This window comes from Lampetra fluviatilis, chromosome 16, assembly GCF_964198595.1.
Source record: "Lampetra fluviatilis chromosome 16, kcLamFluv1.1, whole genome shotgun sequence".
In the NCBI taxonomy this organism is placed as follows: Eukaryota; Metazoa; Chordata; class Hyperoartia; order Petromyzontiformes; family Petromyzontidae; genus Lampetra; species Lampetra fluviatilis.
In genome coordinates this window covers 9284369-9301996 of record NC_136290.1, presented here as the reverse complement: position 1 = coordinate 9301996, position 17628 = coordinate 9284369, and the positions used below count along the sequence as shown (strand labels likewise).

Below are 17628 nucleotides of genomic sequence, written 5' to 3'. Positions count from 1 at the left end.
CAACAGTCATCTTATCGGATTAGCGCATGTCTAAAATAAAATAAAAATAACAGTATCTAAGGTACAACATTTCTGAATAATTATTTAACTGTTACACAATATTTGTCTTATCGAAAACAAGTTATCGCTGACCCAAGCTGGAATAACTCTTCAAATTAAATTCTCAGAGTTTTTTCCCCCCCAGTTATTAGTCTTCAAGCACTAAAAACAGCAGACGTGCATTAAATGACAACACCTCCTCCAGACGGTGTTGTTATCACTACAAATGTCGACATTGGTTTTCCAGTCACACCTTATGCCGACGTTGGAGTCGTGTGCGTGAGTTTTGGCGACACAACAGTGTACAGGCAAACGGTATGAATTTGTATCCCAGCGCTCAGGTATTTACCATGTTGTGCCAAACTTCAGAGCGGCAATTCTGAGTGACCACCCGCTGTCGTGCCATCTTCTGGGAATGTGTAACAGGCACCGACATAATTATTCGTGGCAACATTGGCACGGCAATCCATCATTAACAACTTATACCCATTATGGGGATCCCTTGTGTGGCAACTTTAAAAAAAAAGATTTTCTTTATTCACATTTTTTATGCATGGCACATTTCGGGCAATACACTTGCGGTCGTGAATATCTTTATTTATAAGAGATCATTGTTGGGATTTTATTGGGTTGAGTTAGGATTTTCCAAGATGAAACACGCAAAGGGTGGGGTAGAGGAGGGGAGGAGAGAAGGGCATGAGTGGCTAACATGTGGAAGGGCTCGGAGCTGCACGTGTTGGCTGGAGAGGGATACCACGCCAGAATTAACAAGGTGTGCATCCTGGTGACACTGGGCTTGAAGGTCTCGGACATGAGGCGGCTCTAACCCTTTCCATTCCGAGACGTGTCTGCAAATTAGGGGATGGGTCCCGTTTACCGCTGAATGTCTGAAGATGCGAGCGGTTGGCATTAATTTTATTTCGAGAGGCATAGCTCTTTTTAAAAAACAAAAGACATTATACTCGCCGCAGAGAACCACGACCGCTCTTTATGATAGGTGGTGCCAAACTGTGCCACGCCCTCCTGCATAGTATAGAGGGAGGGGTGTGGCACAGTCTGATGACGTACACGTACGTCATCGGAATGGGAAAGGGTTATTTGGCTTGTTCAAGAATGGATCTCATTCTTTTAAAGTGCACCTTCTTGCCTTTAAGCATGTGTCCCGGGTGGTCCAGAGAGGCCAGAGATGATATAGGGAGTGACGTAACTTTTATTACGTTTGATAACCTTGCTGCTTTTGCTCATTGACTCATGTAACAATCACCATGGCATTACATTTTAACTGAGCAGCAGAACTTGCTCGTGTATTCTACTTAATCCTCAGTAAACCAGTTTTAGTTATCGCAAAACCTCCCAGGTAGTTTTGATGCTTAAGGATACGCCCTCATTATGACTGTGTTTGGATAATTTTGGAAGACATTTCCCCTTGCTTTCCTTGGCTTATGTAACAGTCTTATGAAACAAATGTGATTCAAACACGTCTAGGTTTATCAACATTTGACATCGAAATGAGAAACACCATAATGTAGGCAAACTTTGGGTGTGTTACAAATGCAATGCAATATTGCGTTCGTGCATTACAACTTATAAATATGGATTTTTGTGGGGAAAAAAAATTGCGTCACGGCTCCGGTCTAAATTTAAATGTGTGTGTGGCTCTCTTGAGCTCTAGTCTGGTGAACAATTTCAGGTGATTTACCACGTCGGATGTGTAAAGCCCAGGAGCTACCGTGCGTAACAGTTCCAAAATAAATGGGAGCAGTCATGATTCATGACTGAAGTTGATTCATTTTTACAGCAGTGGGAAGCACACGACAGAAAATGTTTTATGTAAAAGCTCATTGTTACGCAGAGAAACAATATGGAATGATTCCCAGTTTCTTTCACCGATACTGCTTGCTAATACACGCAGCACTGTTGTTCTTGCACCGAGGAAATTGTTGCATTTTTGGAACAACTAAAAAATGTAGGGTCCCCATACTTAACTAAGACAAGGGTAGCTTTCATATCTGTTTGTGGTCCTGAAGCAATGGTGGGATTCCATATTTATATGGCAGAGCCCAGACTCTACAGGCCTAGCACTATTGACTTTCCATCAAGTGATTAATCACAACAGTTAAGTTTACCCTGGATGGGTTTTAAACTGTTGTGAACTACAATACAATTTAGATGTATCGAGCATCTAAATGTGGCTGCATCTCACTGTGTTGTACAAATACAGAAAACTTGTCCACATAGAGAGTTTTATGAGCGATCTTTTAATTCTAGCAGAGAATAATAAATGTAATCCTACAGACCAGAGAAAGAATGCAGATGGCATTATGGAAGAAGTGCATATGAAGCCACTTCACAGAGACAGTAATATTTCAGAAGAGAACAGATGTTCTGAGTCTGGACTTGGACAGTGAAAGGTTCTCCGCAGTGGAGGCAGCTGACAGGAAAGAAATTATAGACCACAAGAGGAACAGCAGCAGAGAAAGAACAACCTCTCATCGACCAAAGGTTGACATCATGTCCTGCCAATTGAGTTATGTCCCAACCAATGGATGGGTATTTCATCAGAAGTCAAAGCTCAGCCCATCATCCTCCTGCAGTCGATAAAATAAGCACCACTTGATGTGGAAATAAGCAGTGGTTGTCCTTCGGATGTTCATCATCGTGAATACAAGATGGCAAATGTCCTAATTTTCTTATTAAAAGCTTGAATATAATACCTCTTTGATGATTGTGTTTTTCATTTTACAGGCGAAAAACGGATGGCCAAAAGAAAAAGGTCAAGTTTATACACAGGTGTGTGCTGAATGTGTGGTGGTTATTTACCTGCTTGTGACTTGCTATGTTCAGAGTGTCTGCCGTAGCAGGGAAGTAAAGACTCACTCACGTCGCAATCCAATTGGACACCGCGGTCCAATTCACAAATTGATTAGTTTTCACCCTTATCAATTCTTATCATTAATTTAGAATTCGTAGCGGCATTCATCGATATAATCTAGCTTGGTATAAACATAACATGAAGTGGAAATAATATAATTGTACACAGTTCATCTAGGGCATCGAAAAAGATGATGATCAATGAGTCGATACGTCCATACTGCATAGGATGGTGGTCCGTATGCATGCCACTCGGCTTGGATTGAAAGTTCAATTCCTGCCACTTGCACACGACAATTTTTCCTTCAGGTAATTTACCAAAGTTCAACATCTATGTATGTATGTAGGTTGTCGAGCTCCCCGCTGTGTTTTCCGATTGTACCTCGCGTGTTCTTCGTATGGTGGTTCGATCTTCTTCGTGAACCGATTCACCTCTGATATTTCGCTCCATGTGCTGCGAGCGAAACGTCAGTCATTCCGCCGAACAACACAAGAGCACATCCGGACCCCACATCAGACAGCTGTTTATAAATATTGGAAGATTTTGAAATAGATGACCGTAATTATCTTGCATACTCGGCCATCGACTGGGGTTAGTTTGCGACGGTAAAACATCAACAAAATAATCACGTGTCTTTGCACGAATTGATCTCATCTTCTGCTTCCAAGGTGAGGGTGATACCAAGGAGATCGGAGTAGAGAGTGATTACATTCCCTTGAATTGCTTATCTGGCAGTTATACCCAGAGTGGTAACCTTGTGAGTGGGCCAGTGTTGACCACTGATAAATGAATACACTTACACGGCATGCAGCGATGGCTCCTGCCGTGGTGTGATGTAATGGTTGGCACACTGGACTTACAATCCAGAGGTCGCCTGTTCAATCTCCGGGTGCGGCGTATTAAGCAATGGGAACGTTTATGCAATCCCCCCCACCTCCATCCCCCCCCCCCTCCCAGCAGTATAAATGGGTATACAACAGTTAGTCGGCAGGTCGCATGGAAGAGGAGGCCAAATACCCTCTGAAGGGGCTCTCTATGGATTCCCAAAGTGGGGGACCTTCTGCCAGCAGTAGAATGAGTAAAACGTTGCAGGGATGCACCTTTACCTTTGCACGTATGCAGACACGTGTCTTTTTTTGTTAGACATTGTGATTTTGCAACAGTTGAGACATAGGGGACAACGGTTGTGCAAGTGTAAATTCTGCAAGCGAAAGCGTAAATAAGTCTGTTCCATTACTGGTAAAGGTGGCATGACAATGACATTTCAGCAATGAAGGTGAACTCTGTTCATTATACTGATGTCAGTGCATGAGAGTGGGGGCTTAATACCCTCAGAATGCATTCCATCGCTTCGCTCTTGAGTGGCACTTTGCATAATTGCAAGCCGCGCACACACACACACAGCTCTCACTCTCAAACGTTATCAGGGACGACCTTCACAGCCAGCTGTGCCCATGCGGTTTATGGGCTGGCAGCTACCGAGTTAGCGCATGAAGAATGTGGAATTACGGAGTCGTCGTGCAAATGCACGATGCAGGCATCTGCATAGGTCGCGCTTTGAACAAGGCATTCAGATGTTGACACAGAGAGGCAAATGTACACGCACGAGCCACCTAACGTATGCGTAATAGAAATACAACGTGAAGCCCTCTTGTCAGTTCATCGTTGGATGAAGGCCTCTCCACGCCATGAACGGTCGTGGGAAGTGTTTGTCCATATCTTCTTGGTTCTTTCGGTAAAGTCACGTAGAAGGGAAGTAATAAAATAATAAAAATAAAACATAATAAAATATAATATTATTTTATATTATTATATTATATTATTTTATTATGTTTTATTATTATTATTTTATTACTTCCCTTCTACGTGACTTTACCGAAAGAACCAAGAAGATGAATCCCTGCAGTCACGAAAGCTTTAAATCGAAATGTTTGACCATACTTCGCCACGCCGGTCAACGCCCGTTTGGTGATAGAGGTGCGTGGGGAAGAGGACCAGGATTGGTTCAGCTACCACACACCACTGATGCTAGTCACAGGGAATCGAACCCAGGTCTCCGGGTACGTAGAGCGCTTGGGCTCGCTGACCACTGTGCTACCACTTCCTTTCACTCTATACATAATTGAATGATATATCGCTTTTGTCAATCCACTGCTGGATGAAGGCCCTCCCTACACAATTTCGGTCGTGGGAGTTGTTTGACCATACTTCACCGTGCTGGTCAGTGCATTTTAGTGAAGGATTGCACCCAAGAGAATTTAAAATATCACTTCCCACCGATGTTATCCACAGGGAATTGAACTCAGGGCTTCAGGTTCGCGGCACTGTGTGCTGTTGACCGCCACCCCTCCTCTCTAACTGTAAATGCAATTGCCACTGGAGTAAAGTTTGGTCACCTTTAAATCTAGATTGAAAACGAATTTCTTTAGAAGTGATTTTTGTGTTTAGTTTCTTCCCCTTTCCCCCACACCTCCGATTCACACGGTTGGCTATGTACGTTGTGAAAGAAGTTCAACATATTTCGATTTAAAGCTTTCGTGACTGCAGGGATTCATCTTCTTGGTTCTTTCGGTAAAGTCACGTAGAAGGGAAATAATAAAATAATAAAAATAAAACATAATAAAATAATTCTCACGACGTTTCGGCCACAACGCAAGCAGCCGTCCTCAGATGACGCTGTCTCCCCGACAGACCTGTTCTCCACCTGAGGACGGCTGCTTGCGTTGTGGCCAAAACGTCGTGAGAATTATTTTATTATGTTTTATTTTTATTATTTTATTATTTCCCTTCTACGTGACTTTACCGAAAGAACCAAGAAGAAGTTCAACATACACACATATACGTCACAAAGCAAAAAATACAACACACAAGGAGAAAACAAAAAGTACCTTTCAACAAACTGATTGCCAAACTTTGGAAGCCATGCCCACTGGCCTTTGTTGATATATTGCACATTGCACTTAGGTTAAAAGTGAACCATGAAGACTTAATGCACCGAGGTGTCAGTATTGTTATTTGTTTGTCACTCAAAGTTACACCCCATTTTCTGCCATGCACATTATTTTTTTAAAGTTCAGGCTGTTGTTAATACGGAAAGCACTGCATACCTGTTCTGCTGAGACTTTTAGAAAATGTGCAGGACGCAGTAGATGGTGGAATTCTGCACCAACGTTAAATAAATAAATACAATTATAATAATGCCGTTCCACAGCGTGTTTCTGCGCTGCAATTCCCCTCACTAAATTGCTCTTGGAGCGCATTTATCTGCCTAATTGTTGACTTAACCAGCGATATTACCAGTCTGCCACAATAACTATCCTTTCAATTGAGAGAATAATCACACTTCATTTTCCCACCAGGAAAACTGGGAAGCCATGGTGCCTGTTTTCGCGGGTGATATTTTTCACCGGGAAGAGCCCCCCGTATGAATCCCCATTAAAATGTGCGCCCCCGCGAATCCCGATTTGGTAGACGCTGGAGCCCGAGCATGTGGGGACTTGTTTAATGCAGTCGAGAGGTGAAGCTCAGAGAGTGCTCAGGGAATACAAAGAGTGAATTACTTTGCTCGCCTTTGCCTAGTGTGGCGCAAGAGCATATTGGAGAAGTGCAGATTAATGCGGCTCTCTATTCCGCCTGGTGACTTCACCTTTGTCAGCCGGGTAACCTATGACATATATTTATGTTATGCCGCCCGCAGCCAATTCTCACAATATTGTTCACCTTTAAGCCCAGCTTGCACACAGATACATTCATTTCACAAACAGCAGTACACACAATCCATTCGACACGTAATTTAGCCTAGGTGAATGCAGAGGAATGCTCTTTGTAGACTCGTCACTGCTTTTCATGTAAAATAACCTCTCACAACATGGTGTAATTTGCTCGGTGATGCAGTGTAAGGGAGGCTCATGAGCACTGAGCTTAAGTTTTGTTCGTATGAAAACGCTGATTTCCTGAGAGGCATAACTAGACTCTCTAGAAGGGCTTTCTGGAGCACGATCTATAGGAGACAATTTCTGCTAGCATTGTCGTGAGCAAGCTAAGACAGGGCTGTACTTTTACCTTTATTTAGACCCTGTAACTCACAATCTACGTATGCATTTATGCGGATGCACGCATGGCTTCAGATAATATAAAACACTGATGTAGTACCTATCGGAGCAAACTAAGAATAGTGGTGCTCTACAGCAGAGATCTGAAGCCACCAATTCTGGATTAATAAACTTTTAATAGAGGGCATTAAAGAACACATATTCAACTGCTAAACCAGACCAGCAGCAATTGGTTCAAATTTACAATTTATAAAGCGAGAGAAGAGAGGAGTGGAATGGAAATTAGAGCAGAGGAAAAGGTGCCCTGTGGCAGATGCACATAAACAAACGTGGGATTGCACCACAAAGCAAACAGGCTACAGTGAACACAGCCTACCTAGCCATAAACAATGCCCTCCTAAGACATTTGAGTGAATGACAACGTGCAGGGCCCTGTACTGCATTAACTGGCCATGTGGCTTATATGTAGGGGTGTTCAGTGGAATACCAGCCACGCTGAGCACATTGTGGCCATTATGCAAAAATGATGGCCATTATACCGGGGTACTTTGTACTGACGAGAAGAACATTTGTATACATTTGTGCGCCATTAAGTTCCTCGCCGGCCTGCCTCTGTGGACTTCCATGTGGCTGCCGTAGGCTGCCTGCACATGCGACGCCCATAGAAGCCGCTGCCGTTCATTGCTTCCAAAATAAATGTTTAAAAAACCCTGGCAATACTGCTGCTGCTACTGCAGGCTGTGTACAACTGAAGCAGCTGCATCGGACGCACTCATTCCACTCTCCCCGTGGCCCTTTCCTCATGTGCCCCACCCGTCAACAGAGTGAACAGGAACCTGCAGAAGCTTCGCAGGTGGTTGCCCAGGAACCCTATGCAGCTGGATAAGGATTTGCTGCCAGACCTGGAGGAAAACGACAACTACACGGCCCCGTTCAGCCGGCAGCGAATCCACCAGTAAGTCGCTGCAACTGCTGCAACTGCTGCTGTTGCGTGCAAGCCTCGCTCTGTGCCGGATTTCAGATTTGTATGGGGTTTCGACTTGAGAGGTACAAAAAGAAACGTGCGTTTGGAGTATTTGGCTGTGATACATTTCGACATGATGAGCCACTTCGTTGAGCTATCTTTTCTGGCCAGCTAGCTTCTGAAAAATAGCCATACCTGGTAAAATAAAATAAAAAGTTTAGTTTAACAGAAACCAGTGCATATCATGGGAAAGAGAATAATATATGACACTCCTGGAAGAGGAGAGATCTGCATGTAAATGCATGCTCTTTGAGTGATAGGTGTATTAATATGAACTGGTAAAACCAGGACTCGCAATGTCCCGGGAAGACCTGCACATTTCACAGGACAAGCGCCTCAACAATCCTGGGGAAAACTGGACAAGTTGAAAACGTGAACATGAGGTTCATCACTTGCCCGTTTTCGATTGTGTTTTACATTGATTTAGTAGAGCAGTCGCTTTTGTCAGGTTTGCGTGAGTTGATCTACCTTAACAGCTTTCTCACTTGAGCTGTATACCAGGCAGCAAAGCACTTTTTTTGTGTCTCTATGGTTTTTTTGTTTGTTATTGGGCTTCTGGTAAAGTTTGGGTAGAAAGGTTTGTCCTTTAATGCTTTACATCCATGCTTAAAATCACCACACCGAGGACATATTTCACAATTATCTTTTAAAATTAGTTGACCATCAATAATTAATTGACTCTTTAATTGAATAAATTACAGCACCATTTTCAATCTTTGTCAAGGTCTCTCCCACACCAAGTTGGTCATGTGGGCCGTTTGCCAAGCTTCACCAAGCTGGTTAGTCAGTACAGGTTGGTTAAGGGAGGGCCCAGGACCGGTTCAGATATCACTCACTACTGATGTTAGCCATGGACTCAAACTCAGGTCACCGGATTCATAGCTTTGCCTGTTAAACACTGCGCAACCGCTACCCCCCGCATGATTTAGAATACCATATTTGTCAGATGTTCTCTTCAGAGCTGATGGATAAGAAATCACTTGCCAGCAAGGATATCTGTGGCTGGGAATCGAGCATAGGTTATTGGATTCAGAGCATAGTGTGCTGACCACTCAGCCACATCTCCTTTTATTTTGATCCTCCATTATTGAGCAGCAGATGCATTAATTTCAATAATTGCAGAAATGTTAATTTAACACTAATTATAATAAACTGCAATTGTCAATTTAATGTCTCTATTTTTACGTTGCATTTAATATGCAGGCATTGCAGTTTGGTTATGGTGTAATCAAGATGAATCATATTTGGAAGTAATTTTAAGCTATAACAAATTAAGGCAATGGGAATAAAATTATCACCTGCCCACTTGTATTCCAGAGACCAGGGCATATATTGGTTTTGGTCTCTTGACTCAGAAACTAAAATAGACCGTGTGAATCTGTAATATCAACCCCTTGTTGCCTGATAAATAAAATCCCCCGTGTAAACATTTATCCATTTCCAGTGGAAAATTATTCCTTTTCAAAATAACAGTCTGTACCTTACTGCCTCTATAATTATCTGCGCTGAAAGGTGGAAATAATGGATTAACGAGTCAAGGGGATCTTTCCAGTTATTCAAATTTGTAATGTTTTTTTTTTAGGTAATAATGTATTAATTTGTAATAAAAGAAAGGTGTTATGGCGGGCTAGGGTACTGCCATCGTCTAATTGTTAGTACACACCGAACTTGCATTGAGTTGAGGTAGCTGGTGTTCGATCTTCCGGTGCGGCAGTTGGAAAAAAATGGAGGGCCCAGTTTCTTAACGCCTCTGAACCCACTTCTGTCGAGCCAGCAGTAAAAATGGGTCCGAGACAGATAATCCAATCGGCAAGTCACGTGTGATGGGTATTACATTCTTGGGTACTCCGCACCACTGCTAAGACGTCTGGGTCAGCGTGGAAGAGTCGGCTCAAAATGCCACTCTCGAGGTGCTGTTTGGGGCCTCCCCCTAGTGGAGACGCTGCCGTCAGCAGTTGACACGACCTTGCAATTGCAGGGCTGCCCGTTTTCACGCGCAAACCCGTTGGCACCGTCTTGCCACACGACCTTTGGTTGTTGGGAAAGCGGGAATAACGACATCCACCACCCCTCCCACCTCCACCCACATCGCAAGTTAGCGCACTGCTTTTCACATCAGATACACCGTTTGGTGGGACCCCTAGTGGCGAGGAATGACAGTGATCACTCGTTGGACTATTCTTCAATGTCAACGTGAGCACACAAGTTCAGGTCAATGCCCTCTCAAAACACACATTGCATCTGGGAAGGGTTTTTTTATTTGCGGATCCGTGGTGTTGCTGGTGCCGTGTACTACTTTTTGGTTGCCAGGTTATAAGCGCAATGACACACTGAGAATGCGGTGTCGCTTATCCGTGAATTTACTGCAAAACACTCGATCCCAGCGCAGTATCTGTGCACGGCGTAACGATAATTTTACTCTACTCTTTGGTTCTTTCGGTAAAGTCACGTAGGTAGAAATACGACGTTTCGAACGCAACACAAGCGCCCGTCTTCAGGTGAAAATCGCGACAGCTGCAACGTCCGCTGTGAGCAGCACGATGTCTGATAATTTAACTATTGATGTCAATAACTCAGACCTTTTCCCGTGCGGTAATGTGTTCTTAATCTCGCATGTATCCCTTCCAAAGCAGAGGAGAGCATTTACTGTTTAAAGTTTATAGCAGTTTGCACTTTATTTTTTTGTCCAGGAACCTATTTCTATGAACTGTAACAGATACTTTTGATAGTCACTCACATATCTGACCTCTTCATCGGTATGCCTATGCCAAAGTCTCCAGCGAGTCGGATACGTGACATTGCATTGGAGGTGAACAAATAATTCGCGTTTCGCTGATTACGTCCGCTTTCACCTTTACAGCAGCAGTTTTCAAATGTTAATTCTGATGAGTGGAGGAGTGGTGGGCGGGAGGGAGAGAGGGGTGCAGAGTTTGATTGGGCAGAGGAAAGAAAACATGGCTCGCAAACATAAAATGCGGATGTCAAAAATATCCGAGCTTACCCATCACTTTGTCCCTTATTCTTTACCTTCCCTTCCCCATAAGAAATTATAACAAACAAAAATCCACGTCTCCCCCCCCCCTCCCCATTTTCCCGCTTTCTACCAACCCATGAGCTCTGTGTTTGGGGCTTCTTTTTTGGTTGGCAGAATTTCTGTGGCCACCACCACTCCATTGGCATTGCTCGCGTTCTGTCCCGGCCCTCTTGTGGAATAATACAAAGTAAAAAAAACAATAGCCGAGCCCACAATCAGAAAGGCATCATATAAGAAATGCATCATATAATTCGTACTTTTTTTTTTGGGCCATTCTTGCGGCGCAAGGCTATATCAGGAAGGTGCCATGTTTCACACACCGGTATTGTCTGCCAGTACGGGGGGGGGAGGGGGGGTAGTTGCTATGTGGTTTTACCCAGTTAAGTAATTTGCAAGTAATCTTTCAAATTTGACAAATTTGGATCGTGCCACTGGCGCGCGTGGCCTGCTCTTTTTGAGCAGCGCGACGGGATCTTTTAACGGCAACGGTGAAGCAGACCGCACGTGGTTTCGATTAACACACCCCGCAGTATTAACTATGGCTGCCTCAGAGATCGAACTGCAATCCCCCTGGGGCAATGACACGGGCCTCTGGGACGGTGACAAGGCTGCGTTGACGCTCAGCCATGTCGCCACTCCACTAACTATCCCTCCTAAATTGAAATATCAACATTTTGATAGAAAGTCGGCACTCAAACAAGGACCCTTATTAGGCCGTCTCCTTCTCCTAATGTCAGCAATTCGAAAGAAAAAAAAACATTTCCCTCCCTCGGTAACCCCAACAATGATGGCCGCGCTAATCTTTCCCCGTCGTTTATCAACTTGAGTCATTTCGGCAGCTTGAACGTTACTGCCAGACGAGGGCAGTCTAAGTCCTTCGCGAATGAGTGTTGGTGGTGCAAGGCGTGCGCCTGTGAAAGATTGCGATAACAAAGAGGGGGAAAAGGGCAACAGCTGCACTGCCATATCTACTCTGCTCTACTGTACTTTCGTTTTACTCGGCAATGCCCGCTGAGCTACATGGCTCTTATTCACAAACGACCTGGCTACAAATGGTAGCCCAACGAAGTGGCTTATCGCGTGGAAATATATGCAGCAGCCAAATAGTCGAAACGCACGTTTCTAAATGTGGAGGGGAAAAACTGCCATCGCGAGATGTTAGCTACCTGGCCTATATACAGGGCTGCCTGGTTGATTGGTTTACCACCTGTTCTGGTTTTGCCAGGATTGCCCTCATTTTGAGGCAGCTGTCATGGGAAATCTGTAAACCTTGCCAGGACATTAAAAGTCACGCTATATGTCAGTTGTGTAGTGTCACACCAGCCAACAACATGCATTTACATGTAGTTCTTACCTTTTCTTGCGGTTATGTGATATATTTTTTATCCCATACATCCTCCATTTTGTACCGCTGAGGGGCAACTCTTGTTTCATCTATTGTTTCTCTCTCTCACAGCTTCATCATCCATGACAAGGGCACGTTTTTCAGCAACGCACAGCGAAGCCGCATCGTTCACCACGTGCTTCAGAGAACCAAGTATGAAGAGGGCAAATGTAAAATAGGTAAGAGGGCCTTGGCACGCTCACAAGCCGCGGGCAAATCGGGGCATCTGTCACGAACAAATGTTTATTACATTTTGGAAAATCATTGTCCAATGTAACTTTTGATTAAAAAAAACATGCACATTGACAATGGATATGGCTTTTGGCGAGCCATCGAGCAAAGACGGTCACAGCATCGCGCGCTTTCAGATGCTCTTCTGCGGCCTTCTGGAATGCTCTTTCTCCCAATATTAGGAAGCCACTGGAGCTATGCACTTTGAAATCATCTGGATTGACAAACTAATTTCTGTAGAACTGCTTTTTGTGTTTAGTGTGTTGTCCTTCCCCCGCACCTCCGATTAGCACGGTTGGCTACGTACGGTGTGAAAGGAGTCCAACATACATATGACTCATGGTTAGGTGCACTTTGAATTATACTGAGAGACAGAAAGAGAAACAGGCAGTTGTGATAATATACGTGTGTACATTTATAAAAACCGACAACAATCCCCCGTATAGCCTTAATAGACTGGTGGGGCAAGTGCTGTTAGTGAACATTTATGAAGGCCAGCACGGCACACGAGTGGGGTGGGTGAGTGGCCAACACCACGCCCGGCCGCCTTTGTCTCCCCAGCAGCGATGTTTACACACCGCACCAGGTACTAATTTGAGGCTGAGTCGACCTAGGGGAGGCCCAGGGACTGTTTCAGATAACCGTCACTGGTGTTGGCCGTGAGCGGGAATCGAACTCGGCCCACCGGGTTAGTAGCGCAACATGTTAACCTGCTACACTACCGCTCCCCACATGCTCCGTAATAGAGACATCGTGTTCACTTTTCTTCACTGTGAAGAAAAGTTAATACGATGCGTCACAAGAAAGGATGACGGCCAGTGGCTGAGGCCAACAGCGGAGTGTCAGCCAAAGGAGGCAATGCACTCCACGAGAAAGCTCACTGCAGAGATGGACCGATGGCATCAGATCCATGTGCAGGAGCCAGATGGATTGTTGTATCGCACGACTGAGAAATAATGACGGCTTGGGGGAGACCGTCATCCAGAAACAAATTGACCATGGCTAATTATTTTAAGATCGACCTTGGCCCACTCTGTCCACATTTCAAAATTAACATTGAAAATATTCATCTTCTTGGTTCTTTCGGCAAAGTCACGTAGAAGGGAAATAATGAAATAATAAAAATAAAACATAATAAAATAATTCTCACGACAGGCCTGTCGGAAAGAAAGCATTCAGACGCTGTCTTTCCGACAGACCTGTTCTTCACCTGAGGATGGCTGCTCGCGTTGTGGCCGAAACGTTGTGAGAATTTTTTTATTATGTTTTATTTTTATTATTTTATTATTTTCCTTCTACGTGACTTTACCGAAAGAACCAAGAAGATGAATCCCTCCAGTCACGAAAGCTTTAAATCGAAATTGAAAATATTTTTACAGAATGCAGTACCATTCTTACTATTTACGCAAAGCGGCACTGCTCGTGTATGCAATACAAGGATGGAAATTGAAAACAAATCATTTTATTTCATTTCGAAGTCTGTGTTTGAAAAATACGCCGTAATCTTTTTCCATGCCGGAGTTATTGGTGCTTATCCAGGGCAATAGAAACTATTCGGTCAGGCATTTAAAATCAATAACACGTGCATACAGTGGATTGATGTGGAATCACACTTTGGGTGGAGCAGCATAACCAGGTGTGCCATTACGGGCCATTTAATGAGTGCCTGTACGTCGTTAAACTCTGTCAGCCCTGCCATCCACGGCCAATGTGTTGTGATCGCTCTCACATCTCAACTATTGCACCTATACAAGTTTGTGCCGTATAGCTTTCTCTCTCTGCAATGGATTTTTAAGTTGTTGCCCGTGTATCGTTGGGCACGGTGTCCGACGTTCCGCTCCGCTTGCTGCGAACTCGTGCCAAACAACAACAATATGGGAGAACCTAAAATCAATATCGGAGAGCCTTTGTCGACATCTCTGTGCACAGTCTGCAGTGGCCCCTGGTGGTTCGTTTTGCCTGCTGGAGTCTCGGTTGTTTGCTGCTGCTGCTGCTTATGTAAACTCTTGTTTGTCGTCGAGTGCCAGATGCAGCCAAATTTGCAACTGTGATTTGAAACCACGAACCTTACCCATGTATCGATCGTTCACTTTTAAGGTGCAATGTAATCGAGGGTACTGGCATTGTCTTGGTGTGGCCTTGGATTATTGTAGTTGTTGTTATTTTGCTGCCTTGTCCAAGCTTGCATTTGGAATGTATACACTCATGCAATTTGTCAATTCATGCTGTATTTATTATTTATTAGTAACCTGCTTAAACTGCCTCTTTCTTATTCTATTATCCTTTATTGTATGTTTTTTTGTGATGTAACTTGCTGACCCGCCCCGACTGGACATCTGTGAAAAAGACTCTCGTAGCTTCGTCAGGTTCCTCCGGTTTACACAGAGAATCTGATTCTGACCTACAGGGCTGAACCGAATGCTTAACAATGGAACCTACGAGGCTGCCTTCCCCCTCCATGAGGTAAACACATTTGACTTGACAATATTCTGTCACCACCAATGATGCGTGTACATATTTAGCTTTTCACATGCAACTGTTTCCCCCCCCCCTCCACTCCACGTGTGTGAATGCACACTTCTTTAGTGTGCTTAACTTTACACCATAGCTGTCTCGGGTGTGGACCAATCAACTTCAAGGACAGGGCATATCATTACCATTATCAGAGTTGTTTCTTTTTGTTTGCATTTTGACTGCTTGTGTTGCGGTGATTGCAAACATGATGCCTTGTATAAAGGTGTCAGTTTTGTACCAGTTTAAAAGGGTAAAAACCTACTACTATATTTTGCCACTGGTCAAAGAGGTCTCATAGTGTAAATGCTTACCCCGAGCTCTCAATACTCTGATATTGCACTGTGTTTGAGTTGTACACCTTCTGGTGTCATCTGGTCCAACACCAATGGGGACTAGGCTCTAAAGAAAGCTGTCTCGGGTGTGGACCAATCAACTTCAAGGACAGTGCATATCAACACCATTATCAGAGTTGTTTCTTTTTGTTTGCATTTTGACTGCTTGTGTTGCGGTTATTGCAAACATGATGCCTTGTATAAAGGTGTCAGTTTTGTACCAGTTTAAAGGGTAAAAACCTACTACTATACTTTACACCATATCCTCGCATGGGTAACAACGGGTTCAACCCTGCAATTGTTTCCTAACGCCACTGCTGGCAGGAGCCCTTCCTCCAGAGCCCCCTCCACTAGAGGGGGCTCTGGAGAGACTCTTTAGAGGGTACGTTGGCCTACTCTTCCATATTGTGTACAAGTTGATCATTAAAAAAGGGGTCAAGTTTCAAGTACATTTTTATTTTGTTTAACCATGTGAGAACTTACGTGAGGCCAGGATAGTAGCCTTCGCAAGAGTGACCTGGGGAATTAGTTTGCCAGAAGGAGGCGATGATTGCTGCTGTGCATAATCCCAAATTGAGAAATTTGCGGTGTAATTTTCGAATTTGCAATTTATTGACCCTGAGGCAGGCACACAATGGCCTACTCTCGCAAATGACATCACATTTTCTGAATATAGAACACGCAAATCAGTCTGGTTAAGCCCAGCATGGATCGTGGGCAGGCAAGCATAGATTTTTCAAAACGGCGGAGATGTTCCTTCAAAGGAGTACACATCACAAGCATAACTGTGGCCGAGACGACCTGGAGCTTCATATCGAGCGATAGGGCAGGTTGTTACCATTCAGAATTACGCAGCTGATGAAAAGGTAATGCCACTTGACTGATTTGGAGTGAGACCTCTGCTTCGAAACTGGAGCCGGTCATAAGCATATTTCCCAGATATTAAAAATTCTCCACTCTCGCCAAAACTGCTCCACCCACTCATGGGGAGTGGAGGGGGTGGAGTGTTTGAGTACATAAAATACTCCGGCAGGCGCTTTGTTTTTGTGTAACTGATGGCAAGGCCCCGTCCCTTAGTAGCCCACTCCTGGTTCTGCAGCAGGGTGTCAAACTCCTCAGAGTGAGCAAACAATTACTAGATCATCAGCATACGTAACATGGTTGATCAATAGGGAGCCATCCCTTAACACACCTAGGCATCGATCAGCCTCCCATTGCATCTGTGCCATATAGAAATTCCTCTGGCATAGCCATGGAAAACGTCATGAACTACGTGGTCTAAGAAGATGTACGGGCCAGAGGACATCACTGTCGCACCCCAAGGTGAACAGGAAATGGCTCCGACTCCCTGGCATGCTGCTTTACTCAGGCCTGCCCACCATCATTAAGGCACTTAATGAGTGTGAGCAGAAGGTCAAGCACCCCCGAAAGCACCAACAATATATCATTATAAGCCTGTGGTGCATGCGCAAGTGTAAATTCAATTCACGGAGATGTATATTCTTTGGTTCTTTCGGTAAAGTCACATAGATTAAAAAAAACTCACGACGTTTCTATCGCAACACAAGCGGTCGTCATCAGGCGGAGAGAAAAAGGGGATTAAGCCTTTAAATGCAACTGTATATAAAGGTTTAAAATGGGCGTAGCCCAAGTGTCAGAATGAGTGGAGCTAGTGCTGAGCGGCGAGTGGCGTAGTCCAAGTGTGTCAGCAGCATGGGCGAGGCAGCTAATGTCAATGTAGTAGAAGACAAAGGGGGAGAGAGAAGGTAGAGATAGGGGGAGAGAGAGGGGAGGGAGAGATAGGGGGAGAGAGAGGGGAGGTAGAGATAGGGGGAGAGAGAGGGGAGGTAGAGATAGGGGGGGAGAGAGGGGAGCTAGAGATAGGGAGGAGAGAAGGGGGGTAGAGATAGGGGGACAGAGAAGGGGGGTAGAGATAGGGGGAGAGAGAGGGGAGCTAGAGATAGGGGGAGAGAGAGGGGGAGAGAGGGGGGAAAGATGGGGGGCATTGCACCTCGCTCCACACATCCACACTGCTGACGGTGGAAGTTGACAAGAAATTACAAATCAAGTCGTGACCCAAAGTGGTTGATGACATCTTTCCAATGATTGCTGAGTTTATAACCGTCTTCTCGGTTGAAATTCTGTC

The 17628-nt window shown here is 44.4% G+C and overlaps 1 protein-coding gene across 2 annotated transcripts in view; it reads left to right on the top strand.

The window, feature by feature from the left end:
* Positions 1-17628, top strand: part of ANO4 (anoctamin 4) — a 172562-nt gene that overhangs the window by 100671 nt on the left and 54263 nt on the right. For both annotated transcript variants that reach the window (XM_078863635.1, XM_078863634.1), the window contains 4 exons: positions 2785-2829; positions 7787-7918; positions 12478-12584; positions 15044-15099. In XM_078863635.1, coding sequence (XP_078719761.1) covers positions 2785-2829; positions 7787-7918; positions 12478-12584; positions 15044-15099 — 340 coding nt within the window. The remainder of the gene's footprint in view (positions 1-2784; positions 2830-7786; positions 7919-12477; positions 12585-15043; positions 15100-17628) is intronic.